This window comes from Taudactylus pleione, unplaced genomic scaffold (genome assembly GCF_031769625.1).
Source record: "Taudactylus pleione unplaced genomic scaffold, aTauple2 ptg001248l, whole genome shotgun sequence".
NCBI classification, from domain to species: Eukaryota; Metazoa; Chordata; class Amphibia; order Anura; family Myobatrachidae; genus Taudactylus; species Taudactylus pleione.
In genome coordinates, this window is record NW_028285648.1 from 849038 (window position 1) to 867659 (window position 18622).

An 18622-nucleotide genomic window follows, 5' to 3' on the forward strand; every position below is an offset into this window, starting at 1 on the left:
GACTCCTGCCGGCAGTGTGAAAAGAATTCAGGACTGGACACATGGAAGGTACGTCGCAGGCGTTATCTACGAACATTGCGAACACACAGGGGAGGGGAGGGGGGGGGGATGTTATTAGCTACATCAGAGGTTCCCAAACGCAGACCTCAAGGCTCCATAACAGTTCAGATTTTAGAGATATCCATGGTTGAGCATAGGTGGTTACATCAAATTGACTGAGGTACTAATTAAGTCACCTGTGGTTAAGCATGGACATCCTTAACATGGACTGTTAGGGTGCTTTGAGTGCATACATAATAGTGAGGTATTCCCTACAGGAAACTCCCTCATCCCTAGCAGCTGTCTTCTCTCCCCCATAGGCTCGTATTCAATTTGAGGAGAAAAGCAGAGATCGGTGAATAAGTTTCGCCAATGACGTAATTTTGCCAGGCGGAAAAGTATCGCCGTATTCAATTTCAAAACACTTTCTGCCTAGGCGGAAAGTCAATGCAATGTAATAGGCGAAAAAGTTTTGCCTATGAATAGCAGGCAGAAAAAAGTGCAGAATTGGGGTTTTGGGGCAGAACATTGCAGAAACCCCCGTGCAGCCTTCAGACAGTCCCCCAAAGGTAAACTGTGTCCAAAAAAAAAAAAAATCTTAAAAAAAAGACTTAACACCCCAAAAAATTACTCATTTTGGGGGTAAAAAAAACAAACAAAAAAAAACACAAAGTTGGGGACAAAGTTAACAACTAGCGAAATCGACTCCAGGGGGTCCCCAAGTATGGGCCAGGTGTTTTTTGGATTGCAGGTGCTTGCGACAGGTGGATTTTTCACGATTTTCTAAACCCCACTTTAGGAATTTAAATATGCTACCCCCATTTTCAAGTACCCCAAATTTGCTGGATTTTCAACAAAAAAAAAAAAAAAAAACTGCCAAATGCCGTTCTTCACCACTTCTGCAAAAAATGGGATTTTTGGTACCTACCGGTAAACCCTTTACTCTGATTCCACAGGGGACACTGGAAGTGCTTACGCTGGGGTTATAGAGGCGTGGATAACTGGAGCCGGCACTTTAATTAATTTAGAAGTGTGAAGCTCCTCCCCCTCTATGCTCCATCAGCCCTCAGTTTAGAAAATGGAAGACAGAGAGGAGATGGAGAACAAGCCGAGTAATAAAAAGGAGAGAAGAACACACAACATTTGAATCATACAACATACGGAACAAGCCGAACAGACAGGCAAAGAGCGCAGAGGTGGGCGTCCAGTGTCCCCTGTGGAGTCAGAGAAAATCCCATTTTCTCTTTCATCCACTATGGGACACTGGAGGTACTTACGCTGGGGACGTCCCAAAGTTTTCCCAATGGGCGGGAGCGCTCTGCGGCGCCTGCAGAACTAGACGGCCAAAACGGTATGGCGAAGCAGCAAACGTACCAAATTTGTAAAACTTGATGAACGTGAGAACTGAAGACCAAATGGCCGCCCGGCACAATTGTGACGTGGAGGCTCCTCTACCGGCCGCCCATGACTCACCCACAGAACGTGTGGAATGAGCCAAAATGGAAGAAGGAGGCCCACGGTCAGCACTAACATAAGGCTGATGAATAGTCAGCCGAATGCAACATGCCAAAATCTGCTTAGACGCTGGCCAACCCCTCCGAACAACAACATAGAGGACAAAAAAGCGACTCAAACTACGAAGGGACACTGTCCTGGCAACATAGATGCGGAAAGCCCTAACCATATCCAAGGTAGAAGAACCACCAGAGTCCTTCACCAACGACTGTACCACAAGAGGCTGATTGAAATGAAAAGCCGACACAACCCTGGTAAGGAAGGCGGTACCGTCCGGAGTTCCACCCTAGGTGGCTATAAGACAGAGCACCCAAATCTGAAAATTTACGAGCCGAAGCGAGAGTCAGGAGGAGGACAGTCTTTCAATCCTGGTGCTTAAGATCAACTTCCTCCAAAGGTTCAAACATGGGCGACTAAAGAAACAGGAGCACCAAGTTTAGATCCCAGGGAGCTATTGGAGGTACAAAAAAGGGGCTGCACACGCAAGACCCCTAGAAGAAACGTCTGCACCTCAGGAATGAGGGCCAATTTCCCGTGAAAGAAAATGGAAAGGGCACAAACCTGCACCTTTAAAAGGTTCCCAGGTCAGAATCCAGACCTGTCCGAAGGAAAAGCAGAAACGAGACGAACGAAAAGTCCTAGACAGAAGACACCGACTGGAACACCATTTGAGACATAAGCACGCCAGAAGCGATGATAATGCACAGCCGAAACTGGCGTTCTGGCGCGTATCATGGTAGGAATAACCGCGTCTGGTATGCCTCTGCATCCTAGGATATCGGTTTTAAGAGCCACCCCGCGAAACGCAGTTGTGCCAAGTTGGGGTGTATGAAAAGGGGCCCTGCTCTAGAAGATCCAGGCGCCGAGGAAGGGGCCATGGATCATTCGACAATAGGGACCGAAGGTCCGACAATCAACTTCTCTGAAGCCAGATCGGAGCCACGAGAATTAGAGGCTGTCTCTTGTTTATCCTTTGTAGAAGACGAGGAAGAAGCGGAATAGAAGGAAAAAGGTAAACGAAGTCGTAGATCCACGGACTTGTCAGAGCGTCTACTGCTTCCACTTGCGGATCTCGAGTTTTGGACACGTATACCGGGAGCTGACAATTCAGTCGTGACGCCATGAGGTCCACCTGAGGACCTCCTCATCGACGTATCAGCGCGATGGATAAAGCATCCATTCCCCGGGATGAACATCCTGTCGATTTAGGTAATCTGCTTCCCAGGTGTTCACACCCGGAATGAATACCGCCGACAGAATTACTGACTGGTTCTCAGCCAACCGGAGGATCTGAGTTACTTCTCGCATAGCCATGCGACTCCAAGTTCCTCCTAGGTGGTTGATGTAAGCGACGGCCGTCGCGTTGTCGACCTCAACTCTTACAGGACGAGCCTGTATAAACTCTATTGTCTCTATCAGAGCATTGTAAATCGCTCGGAGTTCCAACACATTTATGGGCCACGTCTGTTCTAGAGGAGACCATCTACCCTGAAAGTGGAAATCGAGGACTACTGCTTGCCATCAGTGTTACGATGATCCAGTCTCCCACTCCGAATTTCCGGCCCGCTAAAAAAATTGGTGGATTGCGTCCACCAGAAAAGGGCCACTCTGGTAACCGGGCTCAGACGGATCTGTCAATGTAGAAGCAGATGAGACCCTGATCCCTGTGCCAACAGGTTCAGCTGAAAAGCCGTCCGAACTTCAGTGCCTCAAAAGCAGCTACCATCCTTCCTAAGAGACGCAGACAAAGAAGCATTGACACCTTCCTTGTTCTGAGGACCAGCTGAACTAACAACAGGATATCCCTGGCCTTGTCTGTTGGAAGAAAAATCCTCTGTGATTCCGTATCCAATATCATGCCCAGAAATAGAAGTTTCTGGTACGGATTGAGATTTGACTTCTTGAAGTTGACTATCGAACCGTGTTGGGTTAGAGTGTGATAGGTCAGTAAGGCATATCTAATAAAAGAGATACCAATGGAGCCTTGAGCAACAGATCGTCCAAATAAGGGATTATGCGGGGAGCCGAGGATAACCCGAACGGCAATGTCTGAAACTGGCAATGATCTTAATTATGGCAAAATGCAGAAAAGCCTGGTGTGGTTCCCAAATGGGAACAAGGAGATAAGCATCCTTGATATCCAGGGATAATAGGAACTCCCCTGGTTTCAAGCTCACAATGTTCACTCCTGATGACCGAAGGAGAGCGATCATGACTGACATGAGTGGACGATACATCTTAAGATACAGGTTTAAAGACTTCAGGCTTAGTATGGGTCTGACCGAACCATCCGGTTTGAGCACTACAAACAGGTTTGAGTAAAAACCCCATACCTCGCTAATGCTCCGGAACCGGAACTAGCACAGATGACACCATTAGAGACCGGAGAGCCTCCTGTAGAATTCGTAGTGAGGAACAGAGGTGGAGGTGAGGGCTTCGAAGTCTATTCGGTACTGTGAATCCACGGTTCTGAAGAGGTCTGGTTCCAAACCTGTTGAAAATCTTGCAAGCGAGCTCCCACCGCAGGAGACCCCAGGTGGGACGGAAAACAGTCATGCCACCTGTTTCTCAACTGGTTTAGGCTCTGGTCTACGTGGAACCGTGTGAGGACGACCTTTAACTCTGCCGCCTCCGGTTGCATGGGAACTTTCTGGCTCTACCACGAAAGGAATGAGGCGCTCGAAAGGAATCAAACGAAGGTCCAGTATAAGGTCTTCTGGGATCCTGAAATAGCAGATGCAGATATGTGAGCACTAATCTGACTGGTCAGCCCAGCACACCATAGCCTTGTTAACCCAGGCGATAACAAGGGTAGGTCTAAGTTGAGCTCCCGCTGCGGTATATATAGATCTTAGTGTTGTCCCCAACACACGATCCGAAAGGTCCTTTAAAACAGTAGCTCCCGACACCGGAAGTGCTGTTTTCTTAGAGAGACGGGAAACATATCTATAGGAGGAATGTGTTTCCCACTTCTCCATCATGGATGATGGAAAAGAGAAGCTAGAAGGAAACCTACGTGGAATTTGGAACCACTTATCTGGCTGCATTGCTCAACAGATGCTGTACCGCGCATCGAGGAATTCTTCGACCGACTCTTCTGACTGGAGAACAGGCTTTCGAGTACGCTTTTGTGACAGTTTTTTTTTGGTAGGAAGTGAAGGGTGCAAGCACCGCTGCACCCCTTACCTGACCCAGGGTGTCTGGAGATTTGGTTAACCCAGCTATCCAGGGAGGTTAAGACCTGCGCGCCTCAGCCAACTTTGCCAAGTCTGACATAACTCCTACCACGTCAGTGGCCCATGGCGGTGTAGGAGAGTTAGTAATCGCCATCTGTGGATCCGTTGTTAGCATCACATAACGTACAGCTCCTGGTATTCCCAGGAGGTCCCATCCAAGTACTAACCAGGTCTGACCCTGCTTAGCTTCCGAGATCAGACGAGATCGGGAGTGTTCAGGGTGGTGTGGCCGTAGGCTGGACCCAGTGGCACGTGGCTTGGTCTGTTTGTTGTTACACTTGGAACAGACAAACAGCCTTTGAGAAGCCTTGGTTCTGTTGGACATGGTACACACAGTCACCCAGAGAAACATAGCATAAAACAGAAAAGACACAGACAAGATAAAAAACAAGAAGGCTGTGGGACCCCCCCACAAACCCCCCTCCCACAGATCAGACTCCCCTGCACTTACACCGCAGTTACTTACAGCCTCTCTACCAGGATGTAATTCAGGAGATGTACTTGTACTGCAGCAGAGAAGTCCGGCCTTCTGTGTCTCTTACACTGCAGTCGTCTTGTAATGGAGATGCAGTATGAGCTGCTGTGTATGAGAGAACGGCAGCCCCGCTGTTATACAGCCATTGCCGCGTAGAGGAGAGAGACCAGCGCTGCCTTTAAGCTCCGCCCCTTCTTTATGCCCTAAAGGGCTATACAAGATGTCTGGTCATTAACCTCCCCCCCGCGTGCCTCACCGCATGTACAGCGGGGATAGGGAGAGCAGGGGCAGCCGCGCAATAGCGCACTTAATTAGCTGCCCCAGGCCACTTAAGCTGCGGGGAGAGTGAGATAGCCGGGTGCCGCGCTGTAGCGCTCTTAGTCAGCAGCCCCGCGTCTCCTGTAATAGCAGGAGGGGGGGGGGGGGGGAGAGCCGGGTGCCGCGCTGTAGCGCTCTTAGTCAGCAGCCCCGCGCCTCCTGTAATAGCAGGAGGGGGGGGGAGATCCGGGTCCGCGCTGTGGCGCTCTTAGTCAGCAGCCCCGCGTCCCCTGTAATAGCAGGGGGAGGGAGAGCCGGGTGCCGCGCTCTTAGTCAGCCGCCTCGCGCCTCCTGTAATAGCAGGGAGAGGGAGAGCCGGGTGCCGCCTCGCTGTAGCGCTCAGTCATCAGCCCCGCGCCTTATAATAGCGTGGAGATAAGGAGACTCTGCATTAGCAGCCCTGCGCCACTGTAAGAGCGGGGTTCAGCGCCTTAACAGCGGGAGGAGGGAGAGCGCACTTAGTCAGCAGAGCAGGAAGCCGTCTGCATTAGCTGCCCAGCACACTAAGTTCTGGAAGAACGCTGGGCAGCGGCGGGTGCGGGAGCCGGGGGATGCGCAGGTCGTTACTCACCGCGTGGTCCCCGATGGAGTCTCTCTTAGCAGTCAGCACTTCTCTCTTCCTTGTTGAGAATGTGCTGTGGCGGTAAGGAGCAGTCAGTGCTTTTAGTATAAGCGCTGTGCACTCCTTCCTGCCTTCTATAAGGACAGGGCGCCAGGTACCCGGACCCCACCTTTAGAGAGGTGGCGAAGGGTACCTAAAAGTGTTAAAAAGATGCAAAAAAATAAAATAACCTAAATAAAATATATGTGTTGCTGGAGCACAGCAAATTGTGACCAGCTCCTAGTAGGCACATTTTCTAAACTGAGGGCTGATGGGGCATAGAGGGGGAGGAGCTCCACACTTCTAAATTAATTAAAGTGCCGGCTCCAGTTATCCACGCCTCTATACCCCCAGCGTAAGCACCTCCAGTGTCCCCTAGTGGATGAAAGAGAAACACTATATAGCACCTATTGAGACCATTTAAAGTGGCCAAATACCTTCAGCAGGGATAATTGGGGGTACCCATAGTGAGCCCCCATGTCAGTGCATCTTTTGGAGGGAGTCAGGCTGATTTCCCCAAATCTGACAAGAATTTTCACCCGTTTCAGTTTCACCGGGTGCAGTTTTCGAGTCCTTTCAAATTGAATACGGGGATAAGCGGGAACACGCTCAATACTTTTTCGCCTGCATAGTGTTAATGCTTGCACATTGTAAATGTTTTATGACATATCAGCATTGTAACTAATTAACATCTAATAAATCAATCTACATTTACCTTTATTAGTGTATAATTATATAGACACATAGTACACTAAGATGACAGCGCTCTAACCAATCTATTTACCCTTAAGAGAATTACACTGTGGTGTGGCAGGCTAGGCTCTGGGGACACTGTGGTGTGGCAGGCTAGGCTCTGGGGACACTGTGGTGTGGCAGGCTAGGCTCTGGGGACACTGTGGTGTGGCAGGCTAGTGTTCCCGCTAGCTTGTTTTATTGGGGCACCGCAGGCTGCCGATTTTAAAAGGGCAAAATGGGCCCTGCTCTTTTAGCGGTGCCACACTAAAACTGCATGCCCTGATCACCGGCAGTTAACTAGACGCCGAGCACACGCATGGCATTTATTCACTGTGAGGAAATCGCTTGGGCGAAACGTGACAAGTTAGAGGCATCTCAAGTACACGCCTTCTCCCGGCCACACCCCTTTACGGAGGCACAGACACCCGGCTACCTCCTCCCCCCCACTCCCTAGCGCACTGCCATTCCCGCAGGCTACCAGGAACACTACATACTATGTATTGGGGCGCTACGGTGTGGCATACTATGTATTGGGGACACTACGATGCGACATAATATGTATTGGGGCATACTATGAATTTGGCGCCCCGCAGACAGACATGTATCTGGTCTGATGGCATGTGGGGAAGCCTGAGAGGCATTAGCGGTGTTCTATAGAAGTTTTCACACATTTTGGTTGTGAATGATAATCTGGCTTCTAACATTTTTTTAAGATAGCTTACAAAGTTTTTTTTTTCCAAAAATCTAGGAGCTGTTATACTTCTGTTGTATACTGTACATCAGCCCGCCTTATAAACAGCTAATATATTTCTCTGCCTTCTATTTCTGGTTGCGCCCTCTGATGAAGGGGCCGCGGTTGCAGGGAATATATACCAGATGCCTAACCATTCAGAAACATTGTAGAACACACTATACATGATATAGTATACCACCTCAGTGAACTCTTATAGTGTTCATTCTAGCACCCTGCACCTGTCACTAGCCCTGCAGTTCCTCTTTCCTGCCTGGGGTGTCGCTCTCTGCTCTGGTGTTGGAAAGAGGAACTGCACGGGTGTGACAGGTGCAGGGTGGTAGAGTGAACACTAATACACACCAGAAGTCTACTTGGCCAGAAGGAGAAATAGTACCTCAGCTTTATTAGAAATAAAGGAAAATCATCACCCTAAATGTCCTTTAACTAAAGGAATAGAGCAAGCGGCTAGGCTGGGACTAACCGAGCAACCCAATCGTGTCTAAACTCAAAGGGAAATAATGCAGGAGAAATAATCAGTAAGAAGATATAGAAAATAGTAAACCAGCCTCATCTATAGAAGAATAGTGCAGGATAACAAACAGAACGGGTGTAGCAATGCTTACGGTGGGATGTACTACGCATCGCATCACCCCCCCCCCCCCCTCCCCGCCCCCCGCCTTTGGGTAGATACTGCGGTTCATTACAGCGGTATGTACCAAGAATAATCGCTCTCCCGATAAGAGCCATCTTTTGCAATGCTGCCGGGCATAGGCACATCCAGGTTTAAACACCCAGAAGTCACTCTGGCGTCCTTCTGCACATGACTGAATATGGCGTTACCCACCGGGACGAGCGCTTAGTACATTTGGGGAATGCAGTAAGAACCCCCAAAAACAGCATTTTCAGGGGTTTAACCGCATTTTATGCTTTAGTACATCCCGGCCTTAGAAAAGAAAGAGCTGCCGAACAGTAGATGTGGGGTTAACAAGGCACAGCTGATAATCCCCATACCATTAAGCAGTAAGGCTAAAGGCCCCCATACATCAGCAATCTGAAAACCACAATTGAACAATTTGATGATTTATTGCCCGATCTTAGGATTTCCCAATCGAGCAATCTGCGCCCATACACTACAGATCTTTTTCAGTGATTTGCAGATCGATTGCAGCAAACACAGATCTGGCAATCTTGAAAGGCTCCATCATTTTCATGGTAATGGTCTGCAAATCTGCTGATCATGTCCATTACTCTAGCAATCTGCAGCCCCAATCCATCTGTGACATCCAACATGTTAGACAATCTGATTTAACAATTCCAATCACTTTTTGATTGCAATCTGCGATCTGTGAAGCCCATACATTGCAAATTGCATGATTGCTGCAATCCATCTCTGATGTATGGGGGCCTTAAAGCAGGGTCAGCCAACCTCTGTCCTCGAGAGCTACTAAAAGTTCACGATTTTCAGACCACCCAAAGCTGGTGCACAGGTGTATTCATTACTCACTAAAGGTGCGTATCCACTAGCAGACATAGGGAAACGACTGCACGATTAAGACATTGTAATCGCGCAGTCGTTTCACAGTTTGATGTGCCAACACTGTACGATCAGTCGTTCAGTGTAGCCACATCAATCACCCCCGAACATGGGCAACCTGACGTTGTCAGGTTAACCAGCATGTTCGGGCGATGTTAGATGTCAAAAACGAGCAGTGGGCGCGTGAATCGCTTGTCATTTTTGACATTTAAATGCCCGATTTGCAAACGATTGACAAGTGATTGAATGATAACATTATCGTTCAATTGGCCTGTTTAATCACGTAGTGGATACACACCTTAACACAATTTAAAAGATCCACAGGTGGTGCCAACTGTTGCACCTGTGATTCTGTTAGTTGCTCTCGAGGACCAGGATCGGCTACCCCTGGGCTAAAAGGAACCCATACATCCACCAACAGATTGGAGTTTCCAATCCGGTTGGGGAATCGGGCAGTCAGTCAGTCAGCCAGAAACGCTGGTCGATTATCACCGATCCGCCGGGGGTGGGGGTATGGATATCAGTGAAACTCCACATGTGAGGTCCCCGATTTGCCAATCACGATCATGTTTTCATCAGATTTCACTGATGCTCCATCTAGGGATTGGCGAGTTGCCCCAAGGAATTGATAGTGCAGTGGTTCTCAAACTCTGTCCTCTGGACCCCACACAGTTCACTTTTTGCAGGTCACCCAGCAGGTGCACAGGTGTATTCATTACTCGCTGACACATTTTAAAAGATCTACAGGTGCAGCTAACTATTTCACTTGTGATTATGTGAGGAGACCTGCAAAACATGCACTGTTTGGGGTCCTGAGGACCGAGATTTGAGAACCTGTGTGTTAGTGTATGGGGGCCTTAACTCAACAAAACATATGCAGCAGTTAGTTAACATTTATACACATTAAGCAGTAGGGATAACAACCCTTGAAGCATAGGCCTTACTCCTCGCCAATAACACGCCACTAACACTCCTGCTGTGTAATAACAGATCGCTACTAAACTGAGTCTAATCAGCCCAAACAGGCTCTCAGTGCAGGACTATTGGGAAATCTGTGCAACGACACTGAGTGTCTGATAAACAAAACCAGAAGTTGCTCGTACGACTTTCAGACCTACAGATGTGTCCGCATACATCTAGCCTCCTTGCGTGCTAAACAGCCCTAGTAGCGCCATGTCGTGGCCCGACTTGGTAGAGCCAAGCGGTTTTTTGTGCGACTTTTTACCTTCAAGTGCATCTTATTGGCATAGCGATGTGAATAGTTAGCACAAGCAGCTTGCCTGTATACCGTGAGCGACTGCGGGTATAGCTACGTGAAATGCTACATTACAGCGTCAACGGCTGTAACACTGTAACGTAGCATTTCGCAGGCAGATACAACCGCAGTCACACACAGAACATAGGCATGCTGCATATCATCTTAATCAACAGAAGCCGCTTGTGCCGATTATGAAAATAAGACATTTCAATTTAAAAAGTCGCACAAAAAGACGCTCTGCGCTACAGAGTCACACGGAGCTTCCACCTTGTGTGACGCACGGAGGAAAGAGGTATGTGGACACATCTGTACATCACAATCCCGGTTTTTGCACGTGTACGCGCAGCGACCTGGGATTTTGGTACGTCTGAAGGCAAATAACCCGGGACAAAATCCCAGGTCCACGATCCTGCTCTTTAATAGGGTCAGGCATAGACACAGATATTTGCTGGGTTGATAGATCCGGCAATTTCCCATATCTAAAGTCTGAAAGTGGTAGAATCGTACTAAACATAGGGCAGCTAATAGGACTCAGAAATAGGGTTAATGAACTAATAAGAACAGTTCTTTATTCCCACCAAAAGGCAATAATCAGGAAAACACATACAGGGGGCGTTTCACTCGCTATTGGCCCCTATGTTTCAGGGGTTTCCAGTTTTTCTCAGCAGATACTGAATGGTGAAATTTGCCGATGCTTACTGGGTAGGGGGGATGCAGCACAGTCCAAAATTCACATAGGGAAACCACACCAACTGCCACCCTCAAAGGCATCCTCGGTGGCAGTTGGTGTGTCTCCCCTATTTTAATTCTGGACTGCGCTGCTGACTAGGGTGGTGAACAGCTGGCCTGGAGGCTAATGGCGATCACTTTCAGCACTTGCTATGGCTTCATCATAGACCAAGGTATGTCTATTAAATTTCACTAAATTACGGAAATTCATTTAAAAGTTAAGAGAAAAACTTTGGGGCCAATAGCGAGTGAAACACCCCGTATAACAAAGTCAGTGACCACAGGCTTTTGATACTTCTATTACACATCGCAAAAGTACAGAAACACATTCTTTATTTTACTCTATATTCTGCAAACGTATTAGATACGAGTTAAAATGTAACTTTTACAAAAGCATATACACAACATAAAATCTCTAAGTACACCATTTGTATAACGCTTTCTTGTGCGTTTGTGAATATTATTAGAGTTATTGATAGCGCCTCATCATGTACTTATAAGTATCTACAAGTAATATCTTGCAAATATAAGGATGTATTATCAGAGGAGACAGATAATCGCAGTTATATATACTGGTGCAGGATTATTTTCAGTGTGTGAATACTTTGCTCTTGTACTTTCGCTAACAAACAGAACAGTGATTTAAATGGTGCCTCGTGCCTCTCACCTCTCTAGTCAGCAGGCAGATGATCTCCATGGTGAGATTCAGCAGCTTGTCTATGATCAGGTCTTTGTTCCTGTCAATCAGCAGCGAGTGACGGATGTGTTCCAGGAACTGGACCTCCATGGTTGGTCTTCAGGTGAGGTCTCCTAAGGGAAGGGAGTAAGGTGGTCAGTCAGCTCCGTATTGTTCATTTGCTCCCATAGGAGCAGATTCGGAGTTGGGGGCAAAGCAAAAAGTGTCAGTATCTTTGCACCTTGACGTAACCGCGCTGCAGGTGGGGTAGATTAAAAAAAAAATGTGCAGAGAGATTTGGGAGGGACATGTCCAAGCAGTAGACAATTAAAGCTGTCCTGCATCTGTGGGCTACCATGCAAATGCACCCAGTATTTACCCTACATGCAACAAAACTAGATGTATTTGCACCCCTTGCAATGCATCATGGTTTGTCCAGGTAGAAGGCTACTTTTTTAAGGGGGAGAGGGGGGGGGGGGGGGTTGCTCCTGACTCAAAACCAGCCCCAGAGGCTCTGCTGTATAAAGGGGTGCAGAGTCGCTGATCTATTCTGGAAACAGACGAAGACAACAGTTTCAATCACTTACTGCACTATAAGCCACCAGTAACATAGGAATGATTGGATATCCACAATAAGAGGTTCCTGAATGTAATAAAACCGTCGCTGTATAATCGCATCGCTGACACTCATTTTACATTTCTTTTAGCTTACAAATTTATGTAGACTTGTAAATGGTGTGTGCGGGGGTTTGGAGGTGGAGGAGCTACGGCCAGTTGTGGGTGGCACCAGGCTCACCAACAATTATAAAGTCAGCATGATCCATGGCAGTGCCCCTGAGTAACACGCATGACAGACGATGCAGCACAGTATAACTAAAGAGATGGGGCCCGATACCTGGGAGAACATACGGAGTTGTAGACTGTACCCTACACTCTGGATATCAGTTCCGGTTACCTCATTACTGCTTTGGTAATTGCACCACAAAATCTTCAGTGGTCTTATGCTCCTCACCGTACGGAAACTAATAAACGCGTCTGTGGCTTTGTAGGGGACGAGCGCGGGACAATGACGGCTTAAGGCTGCGCTCCCTTTCCCCGGGGATAAATATACCAGTTCCGTTTTACATATTCTGGGGCTTCAATTCAGACTCTTCTCAGGCGTATAGAGAACTTCCCCTCATGTACGCAGGTTTCCGGGGAGGCTCGCTTACTGTGCACCTGACTAATACTCTAGATGGGATGGATCATGTTGGTGGAAAAAATTTATTATCCGGCGTTATGGGGTTTAATGGTGTGTCGATACCCACTTCTCCCCCATATGCTAATGTGGGGTTGGGTGGTAAACAGGGGCGCTATGCTACAAGATGGCATGCCAATGGGTCACTGACCGTTATGACAGCTGCAGCTATCAATTTCGACAGCTGTAGTTGCCCTAATACCACAGCAAAATGCGTCTAAGTCAGAATGCGATACAACAGACTGCGCCGATTTATTTGATATGCGACACTTGGTATATCTGTGCGCAAGAGTCTGTAAACGGAACTTGGCGTGGAAAAAAAAAAAAAAAACTTGTGGCTGCTGCATCATGGCACTTTGCATTCTGATCGCGAGATTCAGTCTCACAGACATAGCGTCACATATCAAATTAATCAGCACAGTCTCCTAGTCACATCGGATTGCAATTTAAATAGGATTTTGGTACTTACCGATAAATCCCTTTCTCCGATTCCACAGGGGACACTGGAGCCTCAGTGCAATGGGGTATAGAAGTGGGTTAGCCGGGAGCTGGCACTTTCAATAAAAAAAACTTGAATGGTGGCTAGCTCCTCTCCCTCTATAATCCCCCCAGGTCAGTCTAAACAACTGTGCCCGAGGGGAGCTGGAAAGTAAGGAGAAGGAAACAGAGAAGCCACAACATTCATATATAAAGAAGGTTAATAAAAGACAAACCAACATTCCAATCAGACAACAGTAACAAACAACCGTCTGAAACTGGAAATAGTAACAAATGCAGGTAGAGCAGGTGTCCAGTGTCCCCTGTGGAATCGGAGAAAGGGATTTATCGGTAAGTACCAAAATCCTATTTTCTCCTTCATCCACTAGGGGACACTGGAGTCTCAGTACAATGGGGACGTCCCAGGGCTCACATCCCGTGTGGGAGAGCACCGAGAACCCTGCAAAACTGCACGGCCAAACTCTGAAGCGGAGGCCGCAAAAGTATCAAAATGGTAGAATCTTAGAAACGTGTGCTTGCCGGACCAAGTGGCTGCTCGACAAAGCTGGTTTAAAGAAACCCCACGAGCAGCCGCCCATGAAGGTCCTACCGAGCGCGTAGAATGCGCTGTAATAGAAACCGGTGGTTGCCTGGAAGCCACCACATAAGCCTGTTTGATAGCCAGACGTATCCATCTGGAAATAGTTTGCTTGGAAGCCGGCCAACCTAGTCGGGCCAAATCAAACCGAACAAACAAAACATCCGATTTACGGAGCGAAGCAGTCCTGTCGACATAAATCCGCAGCGCTCTGACTACGTCTAAGGATTTAGAAACTGGAGAGTCATCCTTAAAACACAGGGACCACGATTGGTTGATTTATATGAAAGGCAGAGACTACTTTTGGAAGAAAAGATTTTTGTGTGCGTAATTCTGCCCTATCTTCATGAAAAATTAGATAAGGAGGACGGCATGATAAGGCCCCCCCGTTCAGAGACACGCCTCTCTGAGGCAAGTGCCAAAAGGAGAACCACCTTCCAAGTTAAGTACTTTAACGCCACCCTCTGTCCACCCTCTGTAAAGGCTCGAAGTTTCAGACTGGAGAAAAGCCAATACCAAATCTAAGTCCCATGGTGCCGTAGGAGGCACAAAAGGAGGCTGAAGCCTGACTACTCCTTGGAGAAAAGTCTGGATATCCGGCAATAAGGCCAATTTTCTCTGGACCAAAATGGATAGCGCGGATATCTGTACCTTTATGGAGCCCAGAAGAAGATCTGCTGTTAAGCCAGCCTGAAGAAAAAGAAGTAGACGTGATACCTTAAAAACTGATGGAGGTGAATTGCATCTTTCACACCAAGTGACATAAGCTTTCCATATGCGATAGTAATGCTGAGACCTATCCTCCTTGCGAGCCCTAATCATGGTAGGAATTACACTTGACGGGATTCCCTTCTGTCCAAGAACGGCCCTTTCAGTAGCCATGCCGTCAAAAGAAGCTGCCTTAAGTCTTGATAAATAAACGGCCCCTGAAGCAGGAGGTCTTGAAGAGGAAGCGGCCACGGCTCGTCTACCAACAGATTCCTTATCTTCTGGGCCAATCTGGTGCTATGAATAGCACTCTGACATTCTCGCGTTTGATTCTCTGAAGTAAGCGAGGAATTAGTGGGAAAGGAGGGAATAAGTATACGTGCTGTCAGTGCATCCACTGCTGCTGCCTGTGGGTCTCTGGTTCGGGAATAGTAAATTGGCAATTTGTGGTTTAACCTCGATGCCATGAGATCGGCCTGTGGACGACCCCACCTGAGAGTTAGTTGGTGAAATACCTGAGGATTGAACGACCATTCCCCCGGATGAATATCTTGCCGACTGAGATAATCGGCCTCCCAGTTTTCCACTCCTGGAATGAAGATGGCAGAGATTGCCACTGCGAATTCCTCTGCCCAAAGCAGGATTCTGCCTACTTCCCTCATGGCAGCTCTGCTTTTGGTGCCGCCCTGTCTGTTGATATAGGCGACCGCTGTGGCATTGTCCGACTGTACTCGGACTGCCTGACCCTGCAACAGAGGCTGTGCCAGTTGGAGAGCATAAAATATTGCTCTTAACTCTAGAATATTTATGGGTAGACCAGCCTCCCTTTAAGAGTCCAGCGCCCCTGAAAATGGTTTCCCTGGGTCACTTGCGTCTGTGGTGAGGAGAATCCAATCCCATACTGCGAACCGTCGCCCTGTCAGCAAGTGCGAGGGATTCAACCACCAAGTTAGAGATGTTCTCGTCTGGGGAGACAAGAGGACTCGCTGGTGGAGAAATAGGTGGGATCCTGACCACTGGGAAAGAAGGTCCAACTGAATGGGGCGGGCATGAAATCTCGCAAATTGAATTGCCTTGAAGGTCGCCACCATCCTTCCCAGCAGGCGGATACAGAGATGTACTGATACTCTGCGATGCTGCAAAATCAGACGTGCCATGCTTTGAATGGAGGAGGCCTTGTCCTGGGGCAGAAATACCTTCTGTTCCGCTGTGTCCAATATCATGCCCAGGAAAAGCAGACTGTGTCGGAGTCAAGGAGGATTTTTTGAAATTTAGAATCCACCCGTGTGCAAAAGAAGAGTCTGGGTTAACTGAATGTCTATTAACAATCGAGCTACTGAAGGAGCCTTGATCAGTAGATCGTCTAGATATGGGACACAGACTACCCCCTGAATCCGCAGCAGAGCCATCATGATGGCCATGACCTTTGTGAACACTCTTGGTGCCGACGAAAGACCGAAAGGTAGGGCCTGAAATTGCCAATGCGAGTCTAGTACGCGCAAATCGAAGAAATCCTTGAAGAGGAGGCCAGATGGGTATGTGGAGGTAGGCATCTTTTATGTCTAGGGACACAAGAAACTCGTTTTTCTCGAGTCCTGCTATAACAGACTGGAGAGACTCCATCTTGAATCTGAAGGCGCGAAGATAAGGGTTTAGATCCCTGAGACTGAGAATGGGTCTCAGAGCCGTCCGGCTTGGGCACCACAAACAAGCTGGAATAAAAACCCTGACCTCTCTGATGGGTCGGAACTTTCACTACCACCTGGGACAATAGCAGCAGCTTCTGTATTGCTGCTAGAATAACCTCTCTTTTCTGATGCCAGTGGTAAACCGGTTGTGAAAAAACGAGAAGGCGGATCTATTCTGAAGTCCAACTTCAGACAGTGTGTAATGATGTCCCTGACCCAGGTGTCCTGGCAAGACTTGATCCACACTTCCCTGAAGTGTAAAAGACGAGCTCCCACCCTGTGATCCCCCAACTGAGAAGGGAGAGAGTCATGCGGAGGGGCTTTGCTGTTGTCTTGTCCTGCTGGGACCCGGATGTAGAGGATGTCGCAGTTCTACCACGGCCTCTAGACCCTCGGGAGAAAGCCGGAGCTCCCCTGGAGCGTCCTCTAGACCTGCTCGGGGGACGAAAGGACGGTCCTGCAGGTGGTCGTCGGAGGGGGAGCCGCAGATGGTAGGTAAGTGGATTTCCCACCAGTAGCCTGTGAGATCCACTTATCCAACTCCGTCCCGAAGACAACTTCCCAGGTAAAAGGAAGAGCTTCTACAGCTCTCTTGGACTCTGCATCTGCGTGCCATTGACACAGCCAAAGGGCTCTTCTGGCTGATATAGCTAAAGCTGAAGATCTAGCAGAAAGACCACATATGTCCTTAGAAGCTTCCCCAAGGAAAGCGGCTGATTCTGCAATCTGCTCAGCAAGCTGAATGAGATCTTCAGTCTGCGTTCCTGTCCTGAGGACCTCTGCAAGTTGTGTAGCCCAGGCTTCGACAGCTTCATTTACCCAACAGCTAACCAGTGCTGGACGCTGAGATACTCCTGCCACTGTATAAATGGATTTTAGCGTGTTTTCCAGCTTTCTGTCGGAGGACTCCTTTAAGGAAACAGCCCCCGGAACGGGAAGCACCGTCTTTTTTAGAAAGGCGGGATACTGAGGGATCTATTGCTGTGGGAGTTTCGAATAATTTCCTACCATCTGGTGGCAATGGATAGGAAGATAAAAGTCTCTTAGAGAGATTTGAAACCTCTTATCAGGGTGTTTCCACGCTGAGGTCATGATATCATCCAACTCCTCTGAAGCTGGGAAAGTGACAGCCTGTCTAAATCTCTTACCAAAAATAGACAGTTTAGAAGTCACCTCTGAGTCTTCTATATGTAAGGCCTGGCGTACTGCAGTGATTAATGCATCTACGCCCTGTGATATAGGTTCTGATTCATCAGGAAACTGAAAATCTTCTTGAACCTCGTCCTCCTCTGGTTCCAGCGCTTCCTCGTCATCCGAATCATCCCAATATAAGGGATTCTGGATAAGTCTCTTATTAGGGACATTATATGGCGAGGCCTAGGACATAACTTTAGTAAGTCCCTCCACAGATTTGGCTAAAGAACGTGCCCAATCAGGCTCAGGTGATCTCTGTGTGATCACCTCCCTGTCTCTGCGAGCTGCTTCAAGCTCTTCAGACAGTCTTGTCATAACAGAAGTTATCTGATCAGACCATAACGGCTGGGATGGAGTGTCGGCAGCCTGCGGCTGAGACACACACTTGTCACACAGCAGAGAGGAGTTAGATTGTTCTTGTGTGAACTTCTCTGCACGAGAAGGATTTTTTGCGCAGCCTTAGATCCTTTGGAAGCCATGCTGCAGCACTTAGTCATACACACACACACACACACACACTAGGTGAGAGGACAGATACAGAGACCACACGGTATCAAAGGGGGGGCTGAGAGGGAGATTGCTATGCACCCTTTGCAGCTCTATTAATAGAGCTATAAACAGCCCTTAAAAGAAAACTTTTTTACTGGCCTTATCATCATCATTTTGTGCAGTCTCCAGGAGCAGCCCTTGTTCTAAAATGGCGCCCAGCGTCTACTGCAGAAGCGCTGGGGCTGCCGGGAGGCAGGAGCAGAAGCTGGACTTAAGCTCCGTCCCCTCCGCTATGGCACCTTTACAGCGCAAGCGATGCAGATCCTGATTACCCGCCTGAATGAAGTCCTGGCTTTCCCGCTAGTCGGGGAGTCAGGAGGCA

The 18622-nt window shown here is 48.2% G+C and overlaps 1 protein-coding gene and 1 pseudogene across 3 annotated transcripts in view; both read right to left on the reverse strand.

Moving 5' to 3' along the window:
• LOC148450958 (uncharacterized) overlaps positions 1-12006 on the reverse strand; it is a 66115-nt gene extending 54109 nt beyond the window's left edge. For 2 of the 3 annotated variants that reach the window (XM_088462479.1, XM_088462481.1), the window contains exon 1: positions 11841-12006. In XM_088462479.1, coding sequence (XP_088318605.1) covers positions 11841-11960 — 120 coding nt within the window. In that variant the 5' untranslated portion in view covers positions 11961-12006. The remainder of the gene's footprint in view (positions 1-11840) is intronic. The other variant, XM_088462480.1, reaches the window with a different exon arrangement.
• On the reverse strand, positions 4911-5027 carry LOC148450959 (5S ribosomal RNA; annotated as a pseudogene).
• Positions 12007-18622: the final 6616 nt, after the last annotated feature.